The sequence below is a fragment of the Mustela nigripes genome, chromosome X (assembly GCF_022355385.1).
Source record: "Mustela nigripes isolate SB6536 chromosome X, MUSNIG.SB6536, whole genome shotgun sequence".
NCBI classification, from domain to species: Eukaryota; Metazoa; Chordata; class Mammalia; order Carnivora; family Mustelidae; genus Mustela; species Mustela nigripes.
Genome location: NC_081575.1, coordinates 82,694,959 through 82,719,033, shown reverse-complemented (window position 1 = coordinate 82,719,033; position 24,075 = coordinate 82,694,959). Strand labels below are relative to the sequence as shown.

Below are 24,075 nucleotides of genomic sequence, written 5' to 3'. Positions count from 1 at the left end.
AGCTAAGGCAGCGGCACAGGGACTGATACTCCACTTCACTTCTGCCAAACTATGACCACAGTGGAAAATACTGTTTTCCACAACAAGCCACTGTGACCCTGCTTGTGCTGTACCCTTTGGCCTAGAAGATGCTATTGTCCCACTCCTGGGGAAGTGGCCCATTTATTGAGGTCTGGGAGGGCAGCGTTTCAGAGTGGGAGAGGGAGGTGTTAGAGCTTCTCATCCGCAGGATCTTGGCAGGCAGGCACGTGTAGACATGGCCGTTCCTCCTCCACCACCAACCTCTGTCCCTGCAGAGGTTCGCACCGCGGAAATGGTGTCCCCCAGAAGGTCATGTTCTTCTCACCCTGACCTTCGACCACGGTAATGGTGGGCCTGGGGCATTAGAGGGGGAATGGAAGGGAGAAACTCAAGGAAGGCAAGAATGCATTCGACAAACTCTTATTGAGTGCCTACTGTGTCCAACACTATTAGTTAGCTATGAGATACTGGGCAATTTCTTTATCTTCCCTGTACTCATCTGAAAAATGGGAATAATTGGAAGAATAATAAGACCCAGCTTACTGGGCTAAGTGAGGATAAGCGAGTTCATTTTGGTCAAGTGCACAGGGTGGTGTCTGGTACACAGTTAAGTACTCAATAAATGCTAGTAATTGTTATTAGTTAACAAGAACTACCTTCTCCTACCTCCAAATCCCTTTACATCTCGCCCTATTGCCCACTGGGGAAAAAAACAAGACAAAACAAAATGCCTTGCCCTGGTATTCAAGGCCTTGTTTTGCGGCCCACATGCCTGCCCCAAGCCAATCTTTCTCTCTTCCACTCTATCCAGACTTAGTCCCACATCCAGAATGGTCTGTGCCTGGCTTGTTCCTCCCACAAGACAAGCATTCCATTCATTCACTCTCACCCCCGTTCCCTCAATCAAATCCATTCATTTCTCTATTCTGTCAAGTGCTTCCTGCCTCCACTCAACACCTCTAACTCCTCTTCAGGACCCACTAGAAACCCTAGAGCTGGAGACTATTTCCCAGATGGCAGACCTTCCATGAATTTAAAATCTCCCACTTCATCTAGCGGCTTGACGTATGTGGAAATAAAGAAGGGAGGAGTGAGTGTTTTTCTGCTCTCTAACACCTGGGCCACCAGGAAACCAGCTTTGGGAAATGGTCACCAGGGTCCAGGACTCTGCTCACACAGTCTTGACACTGGGAATGCTTTTCCTGACCCCTTCCTGCAGGGTGACACTGGATCAGCTTCCTCACTCCAGGGCAGGGTGTCAGCCCCCTTTCCCTGTACCATCTCTCTGCATCTGCCTTCTGGCAGGGCCCTGCTGACCAGGAGCCCTCAGGGAACCCACAGGACCTGGGTTCTCTGTGTCTGCAACTGTTGTGGAAAAGGCCTCAAGCGTCTCGGGGTGGTGAGACGTTGAGTGAGAGGCGGCGGGACTGAAGGAATGAGTAAGTGGACCAAGGCCTGAGTGACCAAAGGAGCAAATGGAAGTGTAGGTAACCAAGAGGGCCGAGTGCATAGTCACAGGAAGGACTATGCAGTGGCCGTGTTGGCTGAGGGACTGAATGAGAAACTTCCTGAAGGGCACAGAGGCCACCCATTCTCCCCTCAGGAGCCTCTTTCTCGGCTGCTTCTTCAGTGTCTCTCCTCTTGGGCAGGAGGTAGATAAAGGATACTTCTCAAGGCAGGCACCTTAGACCCAGTGGCAGATGTCCTGGTTGTGGGGAGCTAAGCTGACTCTCCCACCCTCACTGCTCACATACAGATCTCGTGACCCCCTTCCTGGGCACGTTCTGCCCCCATTCTGCCCCCTGACTCACGCGAATTTGGGGAGCTCAGCCGTGCAGCGGCGCTGGCGGGTGCGAACGGGGTTGGGTCCACACGGAGGCATGCACAGTCCCCAAGAACTCCACTCCGACCACGAGCCTTTCACTGCAATGAGTCAGAGTGAGAGGTCTCAGTGGGGTGGTGAGAGGGAGAAGGAAAGAGGTGGCAGGGACACGGGGTTCAAGGGAAAGGCAGAACCCCCTCCCCCGCCGCTACATAGGCGGCCCCATCCTCACAGTGGAGTCTGTGGGGGGCACTCACATCTACAGCGCTGGATGTCATAGCAATGACGGATGTCTTGCTGTTCCCCGGGGCACCGCCGGCCACCAAAATCACGGCCCTTGCAGCTCCTCGAGCGTGACTGCTGGCCTGGGATCTCCATACAGCTTATACTGCCTACGCTCCTACGGGTGCAGGGGCTCCACTCCTCCCAGGAGGTCCACTCTCCATCCACTGCAGAGACAGGGAGCCAGTGAGGGGATTTGGAGGAAGGAATGATGACTGGGGTAAGGGGTGGCAGTGAGGAGAGATGGGGGCCGAGGCATTGGGGCTGGGAATGGGGGCATTTGAGGCAGGAACAAAGCATCAGCAGTGGGAACCGGGCAGCAGGGGTGGGTGAGGGGCTTAGGCACAGAGACGGCACATCTCGAGCTACTGACCAGGGCAGGACACGGCTGTGTTGCAGATGTGGGTTCGAGTGTTCTCACCAGCACAGGGGAGGCCCCCATGCTGGGGCGCAGGGTGATCACACTTCCGGCTTTCCAGGGTCTGACCCAGGCCACAGGTCACAGGGCAGGAGGACATGGGGCCCCATGCCCCCCAGCCCCCAGCCACTGTGGGGGTGGGGGATAGGTGTGAGAAGAAAGGCCACCTCCATCCCCCACCCGCCTCAGCCTCTAGACCCTTGAAGCAGACTGCCCCAAACTGAAGCGTTCCATGATCACATGCTAGAAGATCTCTGTCCCCTGAGACGGCAGAGCATCTGTGCCTGAATCAAAAACAGAGTGTCAGGGGCCTCATCCCTGTGTACCTGGGCAGGGTGGCAGGCTGGAGCAGGGCCGGGTGTCGTGCTCCGACCCTGGGCATGGCTTCCCAGGAGGCTCCTTGGAGGGCTCAGGTGCAGAACACGTGCGGCTTCGTCTCTGGGTAGGCGCTTTGGGTCCGCCATTGCAGGACCCTGAGCAGGGGCCCCAGGGACCCCAAGCGGCCCATGCCCCATGTACTGTAGTGGGATAGGGGGTGTGGGGAGACACCAAGTATGGTCACAGTGTGCTGAAGTCCTCCCACCCTGGAAGTTCCCTGCCGTAACCCCCCAGACCCGTCCCCGGTGCCTGCATCAGTGACCTTCACTTACTGGGGCAGACCTGCTCAGTATCACAGGCCTCAGACTCCTGTGGCATTCCTGGGCAGTGGCCCCCACACTTGGGGGCAGGTTGATTACATGCTCGCTGACGGGTCCGGGTCCCTTTGGAACAGGTGACAGAGCAAGGCGTCCAGGGCTCCCAGTTAGACCAGCCACCCATCTCTGTGGGAGAGAAGAGAGGGGACAGGAGGGAAGTGGGGCCATCATTCAGGGGTCCTTGCTTCCTTGTGTGCCCCACGTCCTCCACCACACACAATCCACCGCCATTGCCTTCCCGTGGGTCCTGTTGCTTCAGCCCTCACCACAGACCATCTGCCCTCCTCCGGACAGTGAGAGGGATCTGTCACACCTGGAGTCAGATCACATCTCTCTTCTGCCCGCCAGCACCCAGTAAAAGCCAGTGTCCTCACCATGGCCCACAAGGATGAGGGGGGAGGAGGGTCTCTCCTTGGACCTTGCTTCCCACAGCTCTCCTCCAACCCCACCGGCCTCTTCCTCAGCACTTCGCAAACGTCAGATGGCGTGGTCCTACCCTCTGGGCCCCTGCCCTGACTGTGAATTCCCAGGGCCAGCCAACTGACAGTGCTCGGCCTCCTCGCTGAGCCTCCTCACCAGGACAGCACGGCTGGTCCTCGCAGGCCTGCAGCTGCCACTCCAGGGTTCCAGGCTCCACCTTCTCAGCACACTGCCCACCGTGGCCTATGCAGCGCCGGTGCCGCAACTGGGATCCCTCGGTGCAGGTCACCGAGCAGGGGGCCCATGCAGACCACTGGGACCATCGTGGGAGCCTGTCGAGGGGAGCACACGTGTGCTACCCTAGCCTGAGCTGGCCAGGGTGGGGGGGGGGGGGGTGGGCGGTGTACGGGACTGCAGGGTGAGGGCAGGCATAGGCGGGTGTGCAGGATAAATGCACGTGGAATGGATTGATCAGAGCACCTACCCCTCAGGGATGCTGGGGATCGAACGGGAAGAGGAGGGCACACAGTAAGTACTTAATAATACCACTGACCTTCATGATTGGGGACCTGGAACCCTTTGAAGTCCCCCAAGGCTAGTTCCAGACATGCAGTAAGCAAATGTAGGACTAAGGGCCCATAACTGCTTCAGAAACCTACCAGGCCACCACCATGATTGGTAGCTGGCAAATGGAAACTTCTTAATAGGAGCCATGGTCCCAGTGAGCTCAGAGACCCTGTCAGAGATACCCCAGGTCTGGGGCACCTGGGGCGGCGGGGGGTGGCTGTCTCAGTCAGTTGAGCAACCAACTCTTGATTTTGGCTCGGGTCATGATCTCAGGGTCGTGGGATGGAGTTCCGCATCAGGCTCCACACTGAGCATGTGAAACTCTCCCTCTGCCCCTCCTCCTGCTCTCTCTCAAGAAAAAAAAAAAAAAATTTAAGAAAAGAAATACTCCAGGGGCGCATGGGTGGCTCCGTGGGTTAAGCCTCTGCCTTCGGCTCAGGTCCTGGGATGGAGCCCCACATCGGGCTCTATGCTCACCAGGGAGCCTGCTTCCTCCTCTCTTTGCCTGCCCCTCTGCCTACTTGTGATCTCTGTCTGTCAAATACATAAATAAAATCTTTTAAAAAATTAAAAAAAAAAAGAAGAGAAATACTCCAGATCTCTCCCTGGCTCCATGCACGGCATAATACTAAATAGCTGTCAACTGTTGACCTTACTAGGGGTCCGGGGCTGCCTTCCAAAACCCTCAAGCTCCCCACTCCCATGGTGTATCTGGGATATATGCTAAGCTGTGGGAAAACATGTCTGGCATACAGTAAGGGCTCATTACATGTAGGCTGGCATCATGATTAGGAGCCTAAAGCCACCCTCAGAAATCCTCCAACTATGCCTGACCTCTGCAATGCTTCCAGTAGGCAGGAGGGGCTCAGTAAATGTAAGTTATGGCAGTGGTTCTCAAGCAGGGGTGACTCTGCCCTGGAGCGGGGGGGGGGGGGGGGGGTTTTGAAAATATCTGGGGGGTTTTGGCTGTCACCATCGGTTTGGGGGAAGTTGCTCCTGGCGTCTAATGGGAGGCCAGGGATGCTGCAAAACACCGGCTTTGCAAAGCACAGGTCAGGCTCCCACAACAAAGAATTTTCTGGCCCTCAATGTCAGTAGAGCCAAGGCTGAGAAACCCCAAGCTCTGGTGGCAATTGGAGACTTGGAGTCACCCTTGGAAACTCCAGAGAAGGAGAGGGCCCAATTCTGGGTGGCCCTTGTACCCCAGGCTCCCCCTCACCTGCATGCCTGACAAAGCTTGCTGCCAGGCTCCTGGAAGCCATAGGCAGGGTTGAGACAGCAGTCTTTCACACTGACACCTCCCCCCAGGAGGCCCTTGCACATGCCGGAGGACTCCTCATACTCGGTGTAGCAGAATACGGTGGCTGAGTCTGGAATAGGGTGGGGGACATGGTCAGCGGTGTGATGAGTCCTGGCGCCCCTGCGGGCCAGCTGGACCCTCCTGCACTCACCTGTGGCCGGCAGCAGGATGAGCAGCAGCAGCAGCAGCTGAGGAACGTGTCCCCGGATGCCCATGTTGAGCACTGCCACCCTACCGGGGAGGAGGCCTGGCTTTGTACAGACTGACCTGGCTCTGGGATCCGTGGCAAAGAGGAACTGGACCAGGAGGAAGTGGGCGGGTAAAGGGCAGCTGGGAATGGAGGGGGCGGGGGAGGCGGGGGGGGGGGGGGGGCCCGGCGGTGCGAAGGGCACCATGCAGGGTCCCAGCAGTTCCGACTTTTCTACTGGCACCTTTGCCCTGAAGCCTCCTGCTTCCCACCAACTTCCTGTCTCACTCTTGGTCCGATCTTGCTGGTCACTGTATCCCCAGCAAACACGCCCTGCGCACCATATCTTTAGCACTCAATCAGTGTCCCCTGGGCACATTCTTACTGAGAGGAGATGGAGCATAAACTTCCCAGCTGTGTGACCTTGGGCAAGTTGCTTGAACCTCACTGAGCCTCACCCCCCCCCCCCCCCGGAAATGCGGTCTCTACCACGATGGGGTCAACCTCACAAGGGTGAAAGGAGCTCAGTGCGGTGCTCCTGAGTGGGGCAGGCAGCGAGATCACTGCTTCATCCCCTTTCCTGAGAGTGAGGTTGCCTTCGGTCAGCCAGGGCAGGGCAGGTCAGCAGCGGGGGAAGTGAGAAGGGGAACTGAAAAGAGTGTGGGGAGAGGGTTTGAGAGTGAATTGGGGATTTCGGCTGTCCCAGGGCTCCAGCTGGGAACACCCCCTCCCACTGGCCTGGGGGAGGGAATCAGCTTGGCTGTGTTCTTTCAGAGTAACTGGGGATGGGGACAACCCCTCCCCGCCAGCCTACAGCAGAGTTCGTTGCAAAGATTGGGAGTTTAAGGTTTTTTAAGTCCTCAGAACAGTACCTGGCATGCAGTAGGTGCTGTGTGTTAAAAAACTCCATTCAATACCTGCTAAGCCCCTACTGGGTGTCAGATGCTGTTCCTGGCACTGGACAGAGCAGATGGTAAGACGGTCAGAAATCCTGGCCTTCGAGGGGCTTATGCTCTAAAAGAGACAGACACAGAATGTCCCCACTCTTGAGGCCTTCCCCAGCTACCCTTTTTGTATGGGACCCCTGTCACTCTGTAGTGCAGGGGCTCTCAAACCTTAGTGTGCCTCAGAATCATCTGGAAGGTATGTCCAATCACAGAGTGCTGCGCCCGACCCCCGTTTCTGATTCTGTAGGTCTGGGGCACGACACGAGAATGTATATTTCTTTCTTTCTTTCTTTCTTTCTTTCTTTCTTTTTTCTAAAGATTTCTAACAGGCTCCTGGGGGGACGCTGCTGCTGCTGGTCTGGGAGACACACTTCAAGAGCCATTCTAGCCACTGACACTTCTTATTCTTTGTAGACGTCATCTGTAAAGATGATGCTAAGTGCTCCTTCTTTTACTGTTCAGTCCTCTTTAGCCCCTTTCCATGCAGGTAAAACCAAGCTCCACGGACCCACTCTTTTCTTTCTTTTCTTTTTTTTTTTTTTAAAGTAATCTCTACACCAAACATAGGGCTCGAACTCCCAACCCCTGAGATCCAGAGTTGCATGCTCTTCCAACTGAGCTGGCCAGGAGCCTCCTCTTTTCTTGTTTCTTATTAGCCCTGATGAGTGGAACTCCAGAGCTCACTTTAAAACCAGGAATCTCTTTAATGAACAAAAAGGAGTCAAAGAAAGTTAGGAAGGCAAGGTCTTGTTTGCTCTGCATTCGTGGAGGGTGAGGTACTGTTCTGTAAATTAGCCCAGAGTAATAGACTTTGATTTGGTCAGGTTGTTAAAAGATAATTTTTTCAAGAATTTTGGTCTGCCGTTATGGGGCGATAAGGTGTGTTGACATCTGTATCCATTACACATGTACTGTTTCCTGATCAGACAGGCGTGTTTTTGGAAGTACGCTTTGAACAAAGGGGCTTTGTTAAGATTCCAAGACTTTAGACCTCAGCGCTGTGTTATCCTGTGGAAAGAAATTCCCCCAGAAACCTGTGATTCTGGTTGGCTGTTTTTTCTAATCACTGGTTGCCCCGGTAATGTTAAAATCAATACTTCCTTTGCACCTAAACGGTATACCCCGAGAACTCCCCGTGGGAAGAGAACTGTTGGTGCTTTCTTTCCCTATGTTTGCGCAATGAAATGACTGCAGATTTCTTATCTAAACAGCATGAGCCAAGTCTTTTCTCATGAAATTATTGCACTGATGATGACATACTTATCTGTTTCTTGTCCATTGGCCTCACTAAAACACCTGCTTGCCAAAGGGCAGGGGTTTGTGTCTGGTTTGGTAACTGCTGGGTCTGCCAGGCTCAATAATCAAGCACTGGACAGATAAACCACTCGTCAAAATTCTAGAGAGAGTCCGATGCGTGTGACAAAGAAGAGTCAAAAATGGAGGTAAAAAATGTGGGCGCCACCGGTGGGGGATCAAGTTGTGTCTCAAGTGCTGGGACTGGACGGGGAGGAGAATCCTAGGTGAGGCCCTGGGAAACTCCAGAATTTCAAATTTTGGAGAACTGGGAGAGGACAGTCCAGTGGTTGGAGGAGGAGAGACCAATGCAGGAAGTGGCTTTTTTCCCATGCCTGGCACATTCGATCCGTGGTCTCTCATACAGTCTCCTTTGGTCTTGGTCATTTTCTCTTACTTTTCTTCCTTAACACAGTTACACACACAATTCTGGACCTGCAGCCTCTACCAGGAGGCTTAGGAACAGGCTCACATACATACTCACATACATACTCAGTCCCACAGCCTCTTGGACTGGCCCTCAGTCCCACGCTCGTGTCATTTTCTCTGTCATGGATTCCCGGTCTCCTACTAATAGTGTCTCGCGCGCGCACACACACACACACACACACACATGCTCATGTCTTAACAGCCTCCCTCATTCAGCCACGATCACCAACATCTCTTACCAGTTTCTTACACACACACAAATGCAGTCACGCCTTTAGATGTTTTTACCACTCAGTCCCTGATTTACAGCCCCTGCTGGTCTCTCGGGAACTTTCTCGCACACGAACTCAATCACCACCTCTCCTACTCCTTCTCACCCAGGCCCCCATCTCGCACACCCACAGTCCCTGGTGGAAGCTAAGATGCACACGCACACACCATCACACAGCGCCTCAGACGCTGCTTCAGTCACCTCATCTCACATCTCAAGTGGCGAGCGGCACACCCAGGCCTCATTTATGGCCTCTAAGTGTCTTGCAGAGACATTCACACGCACCCCCACATAACCAATCTCTCAGCCACTGCCTCGGCCGCCTATTCACCATCGTTGTCACTTTTCCTCAGTCAGCCTCTGCCATCTGTGGTCACTAACTCCCAAGTGCTCTGAGGTTCTCACACAGTCTTGCCGGTTGGCCTTGGTCCTTTACGCCATCGTTTCCTCAGCAGCAACACTTGAACACGACTAGGGCCTCACCCACTTCTCCCACACACCAATCCCCCCAATCCCAGGGTCTTGTCTTCACATAAGGCGTCCCACTGAAGTCCCTCATGACATGTTTCGCATACCTGCACACGTGCCCACACTGCTCGGCTGTTGGTTCTTCTCTCACGTGGCACCAGGCTCCTCCTTGGCTCTCACTCAGACACTTATGTGGTCTCTCATACTGTTTCAGTCACTCGGCCTTGCCATCCTTTTCTCTCATGCTGTCCCAGTCCCTGAACCTCTGGGCCAGACTGGAGTAGTAACTGTAACCAATCTGCCACTGGTCTCAGGTACACACACACACACACACACACACACACACACACACACACTCTTACAGCCTCATGCTCCCCCTCCGTCAGAGCCAATTTTTCTTCAGTTTCTCACACAGTCTTGCCAGTCTCACATGAACGGTGTTCACACACACGGTCACGCATTCTTGGATCTTGGACCTCACAGCCATTTTCTCTCACACAAACAGCTCTTTTCCACAAGGCTTCCAGGACCTCAGTCACTACGACAGCCTTGCATGAAGTTTCACACACCATCCATCTCCCAAACGCAGTCACTTGCTTATTTATAGGCAACCTTCTCGCTGGCACCTGGTCCCTGACCATCTTCATGGTCACACCTTCATGCCCATACGGGACCACATGTTGTTCTGGTCACTCAGTCTGTCTTGCTTACCACCATCAGCCTGTCAGACGGTGTCGGGGGTGCCGTTCCCGCTGCCTGTGCCTAAACGGGACGTCCCACATACCTCCAGACTTTTGAACCTTAATCCGGACTCGGTCTCACAGTGATTTTCGGGCACAGGGCCATCATTTCTTACATAGGCCTGGTGTCATTTGTGGTTACAGCTGCCACTCACAAACACATGCGACTTCACACACACACACACACGTGCGCGACTTCACACACACATGCACACGCAGTCGTAGCTTTCCACACCTTCTCTCTTCTTCGCACACTGGGGCTACCAGTCTGCAGTCTCCCATGCACACCATCACACTCTCTCTCACGGTCAATTTCACACCCTCGCTGCCTTTCACAGAAGCTCATGCCTGTCACAGTCAGTCCCAATGGCTTCGGGGGAAAAAAGGCTAGCAGCCTCCAGCATCACCTTTAAAAATATATATTTACAGGAACAATTCCCCATTCTCTGGGACTCTTAGAAAAAAAAAAGATCCATTTTTGGGGAAGTAAAACAAACAGTGGAGACAGGTGTAGCACCGTCCCCCAAATCACCAACCCCCAGGTCCCCAGGCCCAGGCTGGGCCGGTGCTGACAGGAGGTGAGCCCAGGAGTCCTGTGAACCCACCCTCTCCAGCCTGGAATTCAGATAGGACAGGATTTATGTCCCCCATTCCTCCCTCCCAACTCCAGGGACACTTAAAGGGTCCTTTGTACCCGCCCGCAGGAAATTGGGGGGCTGGGAGGGAGGGAGCTGAAAATACACGTTTGGTATCAAAAATAAACACTTGGGGGTGGCAGGAAGACCCTCCCCCCCCAATCCCTTCCTTCCCACCCACCCCATCTCAGATATAGGAAGAGATGCTTTCCTCTCCCCTATTGAAAAGCCCTGTTTAAAAATAGATTATACTATCAAAATGGCAAGGGGTGGGGGACAAGGAGACCTGGAGTACTGGCTGGAGGGGTCCCCCAGACGGGAACCAACTCCCCAAAAAAACCCTCCATTGGGAGGTAACAGGCAGGACCCCAGGAGTTTGGCAGACACAGGAATGGCTTCTCGGGGGAGGAGAACAAAAGGGGCATTCCTCCCCTGCCGAAAAGGTGGTATCTGGGGGGGATGGTGGTGGTGGAAATTCCTACTTCAAGGGTGTGAGTCTTTCCTTGGCCAAGATTCCCAAACTGCTGAATGGCACAAATTCTTCCTGGGTCATTGGGTGTGGCCAGGAATAATAAACAACAACAAGCTACCTTTTCCACTCACACCCCAAAATGGAGACAGGGCTCCCTCAGCTTTCCAAGGGCCGGCTGAGAAATAAATAAAGAAAGGTCCTTCTCAAGCCAGACCCCGATTGTCTCATCTTGGGAGAAAATGTGGAGATGGGGGAGATGTCCTCACCAAACCCTCAAAAGGGTTGGGCCAAGCTCCTCTCAGTGGCCTTCAAAAAATAAATAAATAAACCGTCCCCACCACTGCTGTAGGAGACGTGTAAGGGCGGCCACTGGGGAACTGACCAAGAAGAGAGAAGTTGTATGTTTCCTGTGGAAGGGTTACTAAAAGATCTTTCCTATGAATCCCTACCCCACCACAACTAGAGCACAAGTCTGTCAGCTGAACTATGTTTCTCCTTGAGACGGCTGGCTGGAGAGAAGTTCAGGGCCATGGATGGAGTGACCCCAGAAGGGGGTGGTGGTGGTGGTGGTAATCATGGCTTCTGGGGCCCTGGGGAGAGCACCACGGGGGTTGAGAGGCCATCCACGCTGATGGAAGGGATGTGCACCTGGGCGCTGCCACTGGACGGAAACTGGGGACAGAAATAGGGAAAGATCACGCATGGGGCCATGCTGGGGTCTCTCACCCTCTCCGACATGGGGGAAGGGGATCCTACCTGGAAGGAGAGCTTGGCTGGGCTACGGGGTGCAATGGGACTCAGGGTGCTCCAGAAGTGAATGCTGGGGGGCAGCGAGCTGGGCGTCAGCAGCACCGGGGTCTGCAGGGAAGGGGTGGTTGGAGCTCAAGTGAGTAGAGAGCAGGTGTGGGAAGATGGAAGGAACTTGGCTCCAGTCCCACCAGATTTCCCACTCAGCCTTCTGAGCTCACCCTCCCAAAGTGCACAGGCTTACCCCCTGACTGCTAAGCCCAGGACACCTCTCCAATGTTACAGACAACCCCTCCCAGCTCCTGAGAGCCCACCTCCAGCTTCACTGGGCGAGACCACCTACAAGACCCCATCCGCATGTTGTTCTCAAACCTCACACATCACCATCCCATCAGCTTAGGATCTACCTCCAACTCTTACATCCCACCAACTCATACACCTCACAGGAAACCCACTAAGGAAATCCCAGCCCGAAAAGCCCCACGCAGGATCCCCAAGCCATGCCCCAACCCAGGAAACAGTTTTGCCCTGCCCAAGGCCTCTCGGTCCCCGCCCACAAAGCCCCCGAGACCTGCCCATCATTCCAAAAGGCACTCTCTGCCCCGGGGAACTAGAGACCAGCTCGCCCTCCCCGCCCTCCCCATTAATCAAGCCCTGCCCCTCTAGTCAATGGCACTCGGAGGCTCCACCCTCCCGCTCACCCAGAGATGACTGCACTGGCCCTTCCAGTCTAGCTCCTCCCTTGCCCGCCCCACCCCTTCACAGGCACTCACCAATGTGTGCGTAGGTAGCAGGGACGGGGTCAGCGCTGGCCCCGGCGCCTGCAGCCCAGAGCCAGTTCCCGATCCTGGAGTCCGTTCGGGTCCTGGCCCACCCAGTAAGCTGGGGCTGAGTGGAAGCTCCAGGTCCCGAGGCTTCCGGCCCTTCTGAGGCTGAGCAATCTCTGTGCTGGAAGCAGTGGGAGCCGGAAGGCCGCCCACCGGCGCTGCAGTCTCCATGACGACCGCGGGCAGCCGGGCTGGCACGCCCTCCGCAGGAGGGACTTCCGGCCCGGCCTTAGCGGCTTCCTGCACAAACCCCGCCTCCCCACCGACTGCGGCTTCCAACTCTTCCTTGGGCCCGTCCACTTTCACTTCTGGGGGCAGTGGCCTGCCCGACCCGGGCTCCACATTCAGCTCTTCTGATTTAGGGTTCTGGGCCTCGGGTGGGGTCAGGATGACCTGGGAGAGGAGGGGGGGGCGGGCAGAGGGGGCGCGTAAGGATTGCTGGGCTAGTGAAGCCAAGGACTTGTCTTGGAAGGACTTGTCCTTCGTACGGGGCGGGGCGTGACTACACGTCAAGACAGGTCCACCAGCAGGACGTGATGCTTTGCCGAGGATGTGAGGCTGCTTCTGGGGAGGCTTCTCTCTGCGGGACAGGGCTTCCCCTAAGGGTGGGCCTCCTGGGGATACTGCCCTCATTCATGAAAGCAGTGGTTCTCAAAACTTTGCTTTAGGGACTAACAGCATGTGCCTCATCTGGAAACTAGTTTAAAAAAAAATTCTCGTGCTTGTCCCCTGATCCACAGAATCAGAAACTCGTGGGGGGGGGGGGGCGATGGGCCTCAGAAATCTGTCGTTTCAAAAGCCCTCCAGGTGATTCTGAAGAATGCTAAGCTGAGAGAACCTATGCATTAAACAAATCCGTTCTTAGTACTTGCACGGCTCTCCTCCCCAAGCCTTTCTCCCAGGGAACTTGTGTGTCTCTCCTTCCATGGTATCTAAATAGAATGTCTATGTCCCTTCTGCCAGCAGCCCTCCTCATCTGGGAATTGTACACCCGCCCTCCTACTGAATTTCCATCTTCCAGTCCTTACCTGCAGAGGGAGGCCAGCCTCCTCGGCCTCCAGGCAGGCCTCCAAAGGGCTGGGACTGGTACTCCTGCTCCCAGATGGGGGCACTGCTGCTCCCGAAGGGGCGGTGTTGGGGAGCACGGAGGCAGGCCGAGGATGAGGGGGTGGCTGTGGCTGTGGCTGCAAGGACTGGATGGTGAAGGTGGAGTAGAGGCCCGAGCGCATGTACTCATTCCGGCTGCTGCGCGCCAAGCCCCCGGGGCCTGCCATTCCTGCACCCTTGGGTGTGCCTGGTTTCCCAGAAGCTGTGTCTCCGGGGGCAGCATGTACAGCAGTGGGGGCCACATTTGCCACAGTAGAGGTGACAGACACCTCGGGCTGGGGCGGGCAGTCCTCAGTGGAGCACCTCGCAACTTCAGGGTAGGACACAAACTTGTAGACGAACTTCTGGCCGCTCACTTTGCGGATGATGTTCTGGGAAGGGAGGAGACAGGATAAAGGGCCTTAGAATTCTGAGAGGGCCGCAGTGGAGGGAGGGTATGGAAGAGGGGGCGGAGGGGTGTCTCCTAGGGTCTTTCTTGCCCCTCTCCTGGCTTTTTACCTATACACCATTCCACTAACACATCTTCCCCCAAGTAGGCACCCCCCCAGCCCATTTCTTACCCACATCTTTCAAAATTTGGGGGCTCCTCTCTTCCCCCCCTTCTGTTTCTACCTCTCTTGCTGTTGTGATTCCCCTCTCTTGTAGTTTTCCCATTTTCTCCCCTTTCCCTCTTCTCCCTTCCACAACTCTTTCTTTAGTCTACTGCCCTTCCCTCCATGTCTCCTTCCCATCCATCCCTCTCCATGTCTTCCCGTCACTCTTCATCTCCACCTTCATCTCCCTCCTCAGAGGCACACCCCCACACCCTGTAGCACCTCTCCACAAGAGGCCCCACCTAGGGGAGCCAGTGCAGGGACAGGCTTTTCTCCTGGCTCCTGGAACCGGGAGAGTCTGTGGGCTAACAGGGCCAGGCCTTGGGAGTAGCTGCCAGGACAGCTGGGGAGTGTGGCTGATGCAGTAAGACAGGAAAATGAAGTAACTGATGTAAATACTGTTAGAGACTAAATTAATAGAGAAGAATGCAGCAGTGAATTATTAATAAAGAGGATTATTTAAAGCTATTAATAGAGAGGCAGAACAGGGCAAGGTTACTAGGGAGGACAGGCTGAAGAGCCTTATTCTTTTTTGTTTTGGGGCTTTTTCTGAGCTGTCATAATTTATTTCTGGACTTAACTGTAACTGAGGAGCCTCATTCTTAATACTGTGGTACAGGTTTAAGGGGTGCCTGGGTGGCTCAGGTCATGATCCCGGGGTCTGGGGATCGAGCCCTGCATTGGGCTCTCTGCTCAGTAGGGAGCTGGCTTCCTCCTCTCTCTCTCTGCCCCCCACCCCGCTCATGGGCTGGCTCTCAATCTCTCTCTCTCTCTCTCCTCCTCCTCACTTGCTCACTCTCTCAATAAAGAAATAACATCTTCAAAAACGTTAAAAAATATTGTGGTACAGGTTTAAGCTAAGGCAATTAGAAAATGAAGTGACTGACAGCAACCAGACAGGAGCATTAAAATATTGGTATAAGCACTGGAGGGAATCTCAAGGCTGGCTGGGTAGATCGCAGACCATGTTTGAGATATTTCAGGATAGGTCTGGAGGGTCTCAGGAATGCTGTGGTGGTCTCAGGGCACAGAATGAGGTGGCCTCAATATTGTTTTGGTGGTTTCAGCTAAAGGAATAAAATATGAGAATGGAATGAATGCTATGATGATTTACGGTGTGCAGCATAGGTCCAGGACTGTTCTGGGGGACAAAAGGCATCTGGGGGGCACCAGGGCTCCGTAGAGACATTTTAATGATGGTCAGGTATTTCACAGGGTAGGTTTTTATTTCTCAGAAAATGAATGAAAAGGGAATATTCACTAATATTGCTTTGGAAGTTTCAAATAAAGAAGAAAATGAAATAACTGGTCTATTGTGAGGGACAGGAAATCCAGCACTTGTTTAAGAATCTGAGAGGATGAGGAAAATGTAAAATTTTAGATATAGGCATAAGAGGATAAAATAATAAAAGCTGGGGTGGGGTGGGCCAGTGTTGCTTTGAGAATGCACGAGAATGGTGTGTGGAGCTGGCATTATACATGTTGTTCTGGAGGTCTGAGAAGAAAAGAACTGACAAAAGCGTTCACTATTCTAGAGGATGAGATAAGGAAAAGTTAGTATAATATTGCCATGGACATTATGATGCTAGGAATAAGATTATTCTGGAGTTCTTATTCTGGAATAATAGCAGATAATGAAATAACTGAGGAGTCCAGGACTGGTCCAGTTCTAGGAGATAGGATAAGGAAGTCATTATTATACTGTTTTCCAAATTTTTAGCTATAGGAATAAGGCAAGAAAATGAAATGTTGTGGGGGGAGTAGTGGAACAGCATGAACTTGGGGACCTCAGAAAAGGGGTGAGTAGGGGTATTAGTATTACTATGAAGGTTTCATCCATAAAGCAGTAAGAGAGAGAAAATACCTTAGACTGGGGTGCCTGGGTGCTCAGTTGGCTAAGCGACTGCCTTCGGCTCTGGTCAGGATCCCAGTGTCCTGGGATTGAGCCCCGTGTCGGGCTCCCTGCTCAATGGGAAAGTCTGCTTCTCCCCACCCACCCCAGCTCATGGTCTTTCTCTCACTTATTCTCTTTCAAATAAGTAAAGAAAAGAAAAGAAAAAGAAAATACCTGAGATAAATATTTGGGGTGCCCAACATTGGTCTGAGAGTATGACAGGGTAGGGTAAAAAACAGTAAACTCTGTTTTCAAAGTTATCGCTATGACAATTAAGACAGGAAAATGAAATAACCGATATAAATGTCGGCAGCTTCCAGTCCCGGTCCCAGAGGCCTTACCTTGTCATAGTAGTAACGTAGGGCCCGGCTGAGCTTGTCATAATTCATGTTGGTCTTGTTCTTACGCAGCCCCCACAGCCGGGCCACCTCCTCAGCATCCACCAGCTTGAACTCACCGCCATCCCGTGAGGTCCACGAGATGATGTGGCCGTTTCCCTGCTCTCTCAGCAGCTGCAGCAGAAACTGCCACAGCGTCACAGAGGGGTCCATCGCTGGCGGGGTGCTCACGCCATCCCAGGGGTACCTGGAGGGCAGACGGCTCAGAGCTGAGAGGCTGTGAACACAGGAGGCAGCAAAGGTCAGCAGGAGGAGGAGTCCTTTCTTTCCATCTTGTCTCTGCTTCTGTTCTCAAAGCACCATCATTCCCTAAACACCCTCAGACTAAATTCTATGTGCCCTCAGCCTGGCTTTGGATGACTCCCCATCATGGAAGGAGACTTCTGGGGACAAGAGGATGGTGTGAATGTAGTTTGCATGTGAGACAAACATGAATTTTGGGGGTCCAGAGGGCACACTGTGGTAGGCAAAATAATGGCCCTCTCAGAAACGTCCACATCCTAATCCCTGGAACCTATGATATGTTATGTTACGTCCATGGAAAAAGGAACTTTGCAGGTGAACTTATGGTTCCTGTAGTTTCCTCATATCTTCAGGGGATATGTTTCAAGACCCCCAGAGGATGCCTGAAACTGCGGACAGTACCAAACCCTATATATACTATGTTTCTTCCTATACATATACACACAATAAAATGTAATTTATAAATCAGGCACAATAAGAGATTAACAATAACTAATACTAAAAGAGAACAATGATGGCAATATACTAGAATAAAAGTTGTGAATGTGCTCTCCCAATATCTCATTGTTCTGTACTCACCCTCCTCTTTGTGATGATGTGAGATGATTAAATACTCGTATAACGAGATGAGGTAATGATGTAGGCACTGAGACACAGTGTCAGGCTACCACTGACCTTCTGATGACAGATCAGGAGAACCATCTTCTGCTTGACTGCGGGTAACTGAAACCGCGGAAAGCAAAGCTGTGGATGGGGGGTACTACTGTACGGACCTTAGGGAGATTGTTCTGGATTATGTGAGTGAGCTGAATCTAATCACAGGAACTCTTACTAAAAAAAGCAAAAGGCAGAAAGAGAGCTTGGAGAGCTGCAATGACAGAAGAGGCAGGAGAGATTTAAAGCATGAGAGAGACTTGACCTGCCATTTACTGGCTTTGAAGATGGAAGACTGAGGCTCAAGCTGGGGGAATATGGTGGCTTCAAAAAGGTGGGAACGACCTTCAGCTGATTATCAGTAAGGAAACAAGGACCTTAATCTTATAACCTCAACAAACTGAATACTGCCAGCAGCTTGCATGAGCAGGAACCAGATCCTGCCCTGGAGCCTCCAGAAAGGAATGCAGCCCCGCCCATACCTGGGTTTCAGTCTGGTGCGGCTGGGCTGGACTTCTGACCTCTGGAGTGCCAAGATAATAATTTGCATTGCTTTAAGCAATTCTATTTGCAATAATTTGTTATAGCAGGAGTAGAAAACTAGCATAGTTTCCCTCACCTGAACGTTTTCATTTGCAATCTCTGCCACATTAAATATCAAGTTTTCCAGGAGGTTCCTTCTGCCAGCCCCTCGCAAAAGCTGTTCATGCCATGTGGGGCTGCTCTCTTCTCTCTAGAAGTCTTCCCCATCGTTCCAGTCCCAGCCACAGGAGCCTAGCCTTTCTTAAGCTTTCCTGAAACTCAATGCCTGCTTTCTTCTGTCAACTTTGCACTCCTTGGGCCTGTTACTATCCCTTTCGGTCCTCCTTCTTGGTAACAGCAATAACTAACATTTGCTGAGTTCATAATGCTTGGCTGGTATTGTTCCAATCAGGCAATATGGCCTACCAGACAATCACTCAGGCTCTAGAACCAGACTGCCAGGACTGGAATCCTTGTTCTGCTACTTATTAGCAGTGTGGCCCTAGGCATATTCTCTCTCTCTCTCTTTTTTTTCCCAAATATTTTATTTATTTATTTCACAGAGAAAGAGAGACAGCGAGAGAGGGAGCACAAACACGGGGAGTTGGAGAGGGAGAAGCAGGCTTCCCACTGAGCAGGGAGCCCAATGCAGGGCTTGATCCCAGGACCCTACAATCATGACCTGAGCAGCAAGGCAGACACTTAATGGATTTAATCACCCAGGGGCCCTGACCCTGGGCATATTCTTTAACTTCTTTGTGCCTCAACTTTCCCATCTTTAAAATAGGGATAATAACATGCTCACCTGTAAAATAGGATACTAATAATACCAAGTTCACAGAGTTATTCTACAGATTAGATATCATGTGCTTGGAATATGATAAGCTTTTAATAGAATCTAGTTTCCAATTTATTCATAATTCCTTATCTGCTATTCCAAAATCCCCCAAACTCTAAAAACAGAAAACTTCTTGGGGTGCCCAGGTGGTGCAGTCAGACAAGCACCTGACACTTGGTTTTGGCTCAGGTCATGATCTCAGGGTCATGGGATCCAGCCATGCATCAGGCTCTGGGCTCAGCGCAGAGTCTGCTTGGGGATTCTCACTCTTCTTCTCCCTCTGCCCTCCCCTTGTGCATGTGTGAGCTTGCTCTCTCAAATAAATAAATCTTAAAAAAAAACCAACACAACCCAAAAACCCAAAACCCCAGAAAACTTCTTTATCACCCTTTGGGCAGCAAAACCAGATTGGAAATCAATGAAGTCCTTTCCGGTCTTTAGTGATCCTCACTCAGTGCTGACTGTTCCTACATTCTGCTACATAAATCTGAATGTGGCTGATTACTGAGGGCGTTATGTAACATTTTGTATGTGCACCTTGTTACCTTCCTAAAATCTGAAAAATCTGAAATTCTGAAACACATCTGGTTCCAAGGGTTTTGGATAAGGGCATGCAGACCTGTACTGCTATTTTTATAAGTACTGACTCATGTATCTTTCATCACAAATCTGGGAAAGTAGGCGCTCTTTATCATCGCTAATTTACAGAGGAGGGAGCTAAGATACAAAATGTCCAGATGACGTCCTATGGGCCATGGAGCCCAAGTGGCACAGCCAGGATTTGGACCCCATGCAGTCAGATTCCCATTATCTAAGCATGTAAACTGTTAGGCTAAACTGCTCCGACCTTGTTCCCTCAGCACGTCCCCACCCAACCCCAAAACTGCTCTCTTCGCTGAACTGGACGGTGAACTGGAAATGAACACGGAGCTTCCTATTCCTTAAGGAACAAGCTTTCATCAATCGCCTGTTCACAGGCTGGGACTGTTGGGTTAAGAATAAGACCTTCCAAACCAGGTTTTAAAGAACCATCCTTCATTCTTTAATCTGTAATGAAATATACAATATGATCGGCATGAGTCTCTCTTGTCTGAGCTCTTTTGAAGTTCACTGGGCGGACACAGTTTTAGGCCATTATACAAATCACAAAGCCATGAAAGTGTCCACATTTGAGAGTCCTGTCATCAGAGGCTTTACTGAGTTGACTTCAAAGACTTGCTTGTCTCAGAGGCACAAAGAGTCCAGTGTGACTCCTGGTGGCCAAGACTGGCAATGTTACCAGATCCTCTTCCAGCCGTGATCAGACCTACTAATTAAGGTAATATCTGACCGTTTGCTCCAAGCCTTGACAGCACACAGGGTTTCATGTTTTGTTTATTTTATTTCCCACCTGACCCCTCAGAAGAGGCCTAGTAATCTGCCTCACTCAGGTGTATTTACGTCTCTTTGTCTCATTCATTTAGCAACCAGTCTCTTGAGTGCTTACTGTGGGCTGGGGGCTGGGTGGGGATACAGCAGTGAACAAAACAAAATTCTCATCTCAGTGGGGAAGACAATTAAGGAAGAAGATAAATGAGTCAAAGAGTAAGTCAGACGGTGAGAAGAGCTATGAAAAAAGGAGGCAGGGAAGAAGCGGTTCTTTCTGAAAAGGGTGGTCAGGGGAGGGTAGGCCCTGAGCAGGTGACATTTGAGCAAACACCTAAATGAGGTGAGCGAGTCAGGTCAGCGATGACCCGGGGAACAGGGTGATCCAGGCAGAGGACACCGCTAGGGTGAACGACCCTGAGGCGGGAGCGCGCAGGGCAGGTCAGAGGAAGAGCAAGGTGTCAGGCAAGATCAGAGAGGAAGGAGTACGGGTCCAAAAAGTAGTAGTGAGGTGAGAAGAGAGGGGTTATGGGGGCCAGGCTGAGTAAGGCTTTTGTGGGCCCTGCCAGGACTCTGACTCTGAGAGAAGAGCCACATGAGGGCTGTGAACAGAGGGGCAACAGGCCATGACCTGGACTTTAACTGGATCCTTCTGGTTATTGTGAGGAGAACTGGCTGGAGGGTCTGGCGAGGCTATGGTGACCGTTCAAGTGAGTGATGGCCACGGCTGCAGTGGAACTGGGGAGGGATGGCTGAGTTCTGGACGAAATGTGGAAAGAGAGTGAGTGGGACTTGCTGATCAAACAGTATGGCGGTGGGCCGGGGTGGGGGGCAGTGAGAGAGACATCATCAAAGGGGATTCTAGGTGTGTGGCCTGAGTGCCTGGAAGGATGGACCTGGGACCCTCTGAGATGGGAGCACAGCAGGAGAGCAGGGGTTGGGACAAGGTCAGGTCAATTCAGGAGATTTCAGAGGCCTGTTAGACACCTACATGCACACTATGAATAATGATGAGAATTTTGAAAATAGTCATACAACCCTTACTGTGTATCACACACCGTTTTCATCATTTAACTCATGTAATCATCACAGCAACACCGTGGGGGCGGGCGTTATTATGATCCTCCCATTTTCCTGAGGAGGAAATAGGCGCAGACTTCAGTCACCTGCCCCACATTATGCAGCTGGAAGTTTGCAGACTTGGGGTTCAAGCCCAGGCAGCCTGGCTGCAGGCAGTGGTCTCAGTGCTTTACAAGAGCAGCTCCTTCTAAAGTGAGACGGAGAGGCAAGACCCTCGAGGGTATCGGGGATGGTGTTTCCCATGGGGTGAGCAGGGAGTGTTCCCCGAGGAAGTGTCATGCTGGCAGAGACCTCAAGGAGGGGAGGTAGCAAGCCACGTGAACATCTGTGGGAAGGGCCTTTGTATGAAGACTAAAGTGCCCACAAGCTTGGCACCCTGCATCATGGGCACTGTGAGTTCACTCAGTTCCCATCTCTGAGGACACGCACATACCCTTCCCCCTTCTCACACCTGATGAACTCTTTACGGTCCTCAGGTTCTCCTATCTCCTGGGCAGAATGAATTCCTCCTCTGTGTGATCCAGTGTGCCAAATAAACCTGTCTGCTCTTGCAAAGCCCTTCTCTCTGGCTCTCTGGTCTCCTGCTCCTCTGCCCTGTTCTAGCTGTGTGTCCTTGGGTGAGTTACTCAACCTCTCTGGGTCTGTTTCTGCATCTGCAAAATATCCTCCAGATACATGATTCTCAAAGGCTTTTGTGAAGATTAAGTGCCAATATATGTAAAGGACTTAGAAAAATCTCTCTGGCATGTGGTAGACACTGGACAAATGTTAGCTCTCACCTCATGTATTAGCTGTTTCCATCCCCTCACTCTCCAACCTTATGTATTACCATGGCCTACACCGCCTGGCTCCCATCACCGCTCTAATCTTGTCTCCTGCCTGCCTCCCTCCCTCCACTCTGCCCCAGCCACAATGGCCTTCTCCATGTTTCTTGAATGCACTAGGCATAATCCCACCTCAGGGCCTTTGCACCAGCTGGTCCTTCTGCCCCTAGACTTGATGGCTTCCTCCCTGATCTCCTTCAGACCTTAATTCAAGAGTCACCTTCTAAAGGAGGCCTGCCCGGTGCCCAAGATTTCAACCACCCTAATATTCTCTCCCTGTCTTCCCTACTTCATTTTCCCCCTTAGCACCTGTTTAACATACTATCTAATTTTACTTACTGTTTTATTTATATAGTCCATCTCCCCTACTTTTAGCAAACGTCTGCTCCACAAGGACAGGAATTTCTGCCTGTTCTGTTCCCTGCCATATCCCCAGCACCTAGAAGAGTGCCTGGTACTCAGTAGGTGCTAAGTGTTGGCTGAATGAATAGTCCCAATTAGCTTCTTTAACTAGCTCTCCCATGCCCTCTTCATCTCCATCTTCCCAACCCTGATCTGTCTAAAATAGTATTTTTCACATTCATTCATGTGATAAAGTCTTATTGGGCAGCTACTATATACTAGGTATATCTACCCAGCAATAAATAAGTGGACAAGAAACTGTAAGCCCTCATGGGACTCCTGTTCTAATGGTGAGGGCCAATAAACTGGTAAACTACACGGTGTGTCTGATAGCGACCGAGGGCAAAGGGACCAGTCAAGCCAAGAAGGGACCTGAGGCCTGCTACATACGCAGGTTCAGATTGTCAGGGACAGGCTGACATCTGATCAGAGCTCTGAACCCAATCATGCAAAGATTGGGGGTAGAGCGTTCCAGGCAGAAAACAGAGCCGAAGCAAAGGCCCTGAGGCTGGACTGCATTTGCTGCACCTGGGAATGAGTGAGGAGCTCAGTGTGGCTGGCACAGAGGTGGGAGGATGAGGTGCAGGAGGTGAGGTCAGGGAGGTGACTTGTTTTATTAACTCCCTGGGATGCTTCACACTGGAGGGGGTTCTGGTTCTGATTCCTCCATTTTAGAAATGAGGAAGCGGAGGCAGAGAGAAAGTGGTTAAGTCACTCAGGTCATAAGCTGCTGTGATTGGGGGTGGATGGGTGCTGAGACAAGGTGTAGAATGGAGACAGCTCTGCAGTCCCGGGGAGAATGGCAAAAACAAAAGCTTGGAGATGACAAGTAATGTGGTGTTTGGGGAGTGGGGTCTCAGGTGGGATGGGAGAGAGGGGAGCCTCAAAAATTAGTCTGTGTTCTGAGGGGCAGCCTAACTGTGTACTTACCTCCAAATGACGTATTGAACCCCCTATGCTGAAACTTTCCTGGGTACCTATCTCCAGGGTTGTGGTGAGGATTCAATGAGCTCACTGACACAAAGCTCTCTGGCAGGTACTTAGTAGGCACTCAGTAAACATTAGCGCCTAAAGGCATTATCACTATCTCTGATACACCCACTTATTGGAAGGAGACAGACAGTCTTAGCAGTTAATGATGTGTACGAGGGGGGTGTATTCTAGAGTAAAAAAGCCCTGGGTTCAACAAGCACAAGGGAGGAGCCACTGATGGGGGGGCAGGGAAGGCATGGACTGATCCATCACAAGGAAAAGAGGGGCGAAATAAAACCCCCTCCTGGAAGAGGGATTACGAAGCACACTGGACTCAGGGGAGGGCATGGGGGTGTGTGCCTGAATGCAAGCACATGGGTAGCAGGGAGGCCAATGAACAGATCCGCTGCAAAGGCGGGGGTGGGGGAGTGCAAAGGCTCATCTTATTGGGGTGGTGCAAGGGGAGCAGAAAGGCATACTGACTGTACCACAGTAGATGGGGTGAAAAGCCATCACACAGACCAATTAAAAGAAGAGAACGAGGCCATGGACTAGGCTACTGAAAATGAGGAGATAAAAAGCACTGATCTGACCCACTATTAAAAGGAAGGGAGAATCCCAGGGACTGGGGCAATAGTCTAC

General features: G+C 51.9%; 2 protein-coding genes across 3 annotated transcripts in view; both read right to left on the bottom strand.

The window, feature by feature from the left end:
• Positions 1 to 143: 143 nt before the first annotated feature.
• On the bottom strand, positions 144 to 5,825 carry CFP (complement factor properdin). The gene is made up of 9 exons (XM_059385573.1): positions 5,677 to 5,825; positions 5,445 to 5,595; positions 3,815 to 3,990; positions 3,194 to 3,364; positions 2,870 to 3,061; positions 2,499 to 2,672; positions 2,101 to 2,292; positions 1,833 to 1,944; positions 144 to 375 (listed from the first exon to the last, which is right to left on the bottom strand). Exons 1-9 carry the CDS (start codon positions 5,738 to 5,740, stop codon positions 210 to 212), a joined length of 1,398 nt encoding a protein of 465 aa, XP_059241556.1. The 5' UTR covers positions 5,741 to 5,825; the 3' UTR covers positions 144 to 209.
• Positions 5,826 to 10,263: 4,438 nt separating this feature from the next.
• Positions 10,264 to 24,075, bottom strand: part of ELK1 (ETS transcription factor ELK1) — a 14,694-nt gene continuing 882 nt past the window's right edge. Inside the window, exons 2-6 of one of the 2 annotated variants that reach the window (XM_059385574.1) lie at positions 16,477 to 16,750; positions 13,570 to 14,019; positions 12,488 to 12,934; positions 11,724 to 11,825; positions 10,264 to 11,639 (exon numbers count right to left, since the gene is read on the bottom strand). In XM_059385574.1, the coding sequence (XP_059241557.1) occupies positions 11,541 to 11,639; positions 11,724 to 11,825; positions 12,488 to 12,934; positions 13,570 to 14,019; positions 16,477 to 16,686 (1,308 nt within the window). In that variant the 5' untranslated portion in view covers positions 16,687 to 16,750 and the 3' untranslated portion in view covers positions 10,264 to 11,540. The remainder of the gene's footprint in view (positions 11,640 to 11,723; positions 11,826 to 12,487; positions 12,935 to 13,569; positions 14,020 to 16,476; positions 16,751 to 24,075) is intronic. The other variant, XM_059385575.1, reaches the window with a different exon arrangement.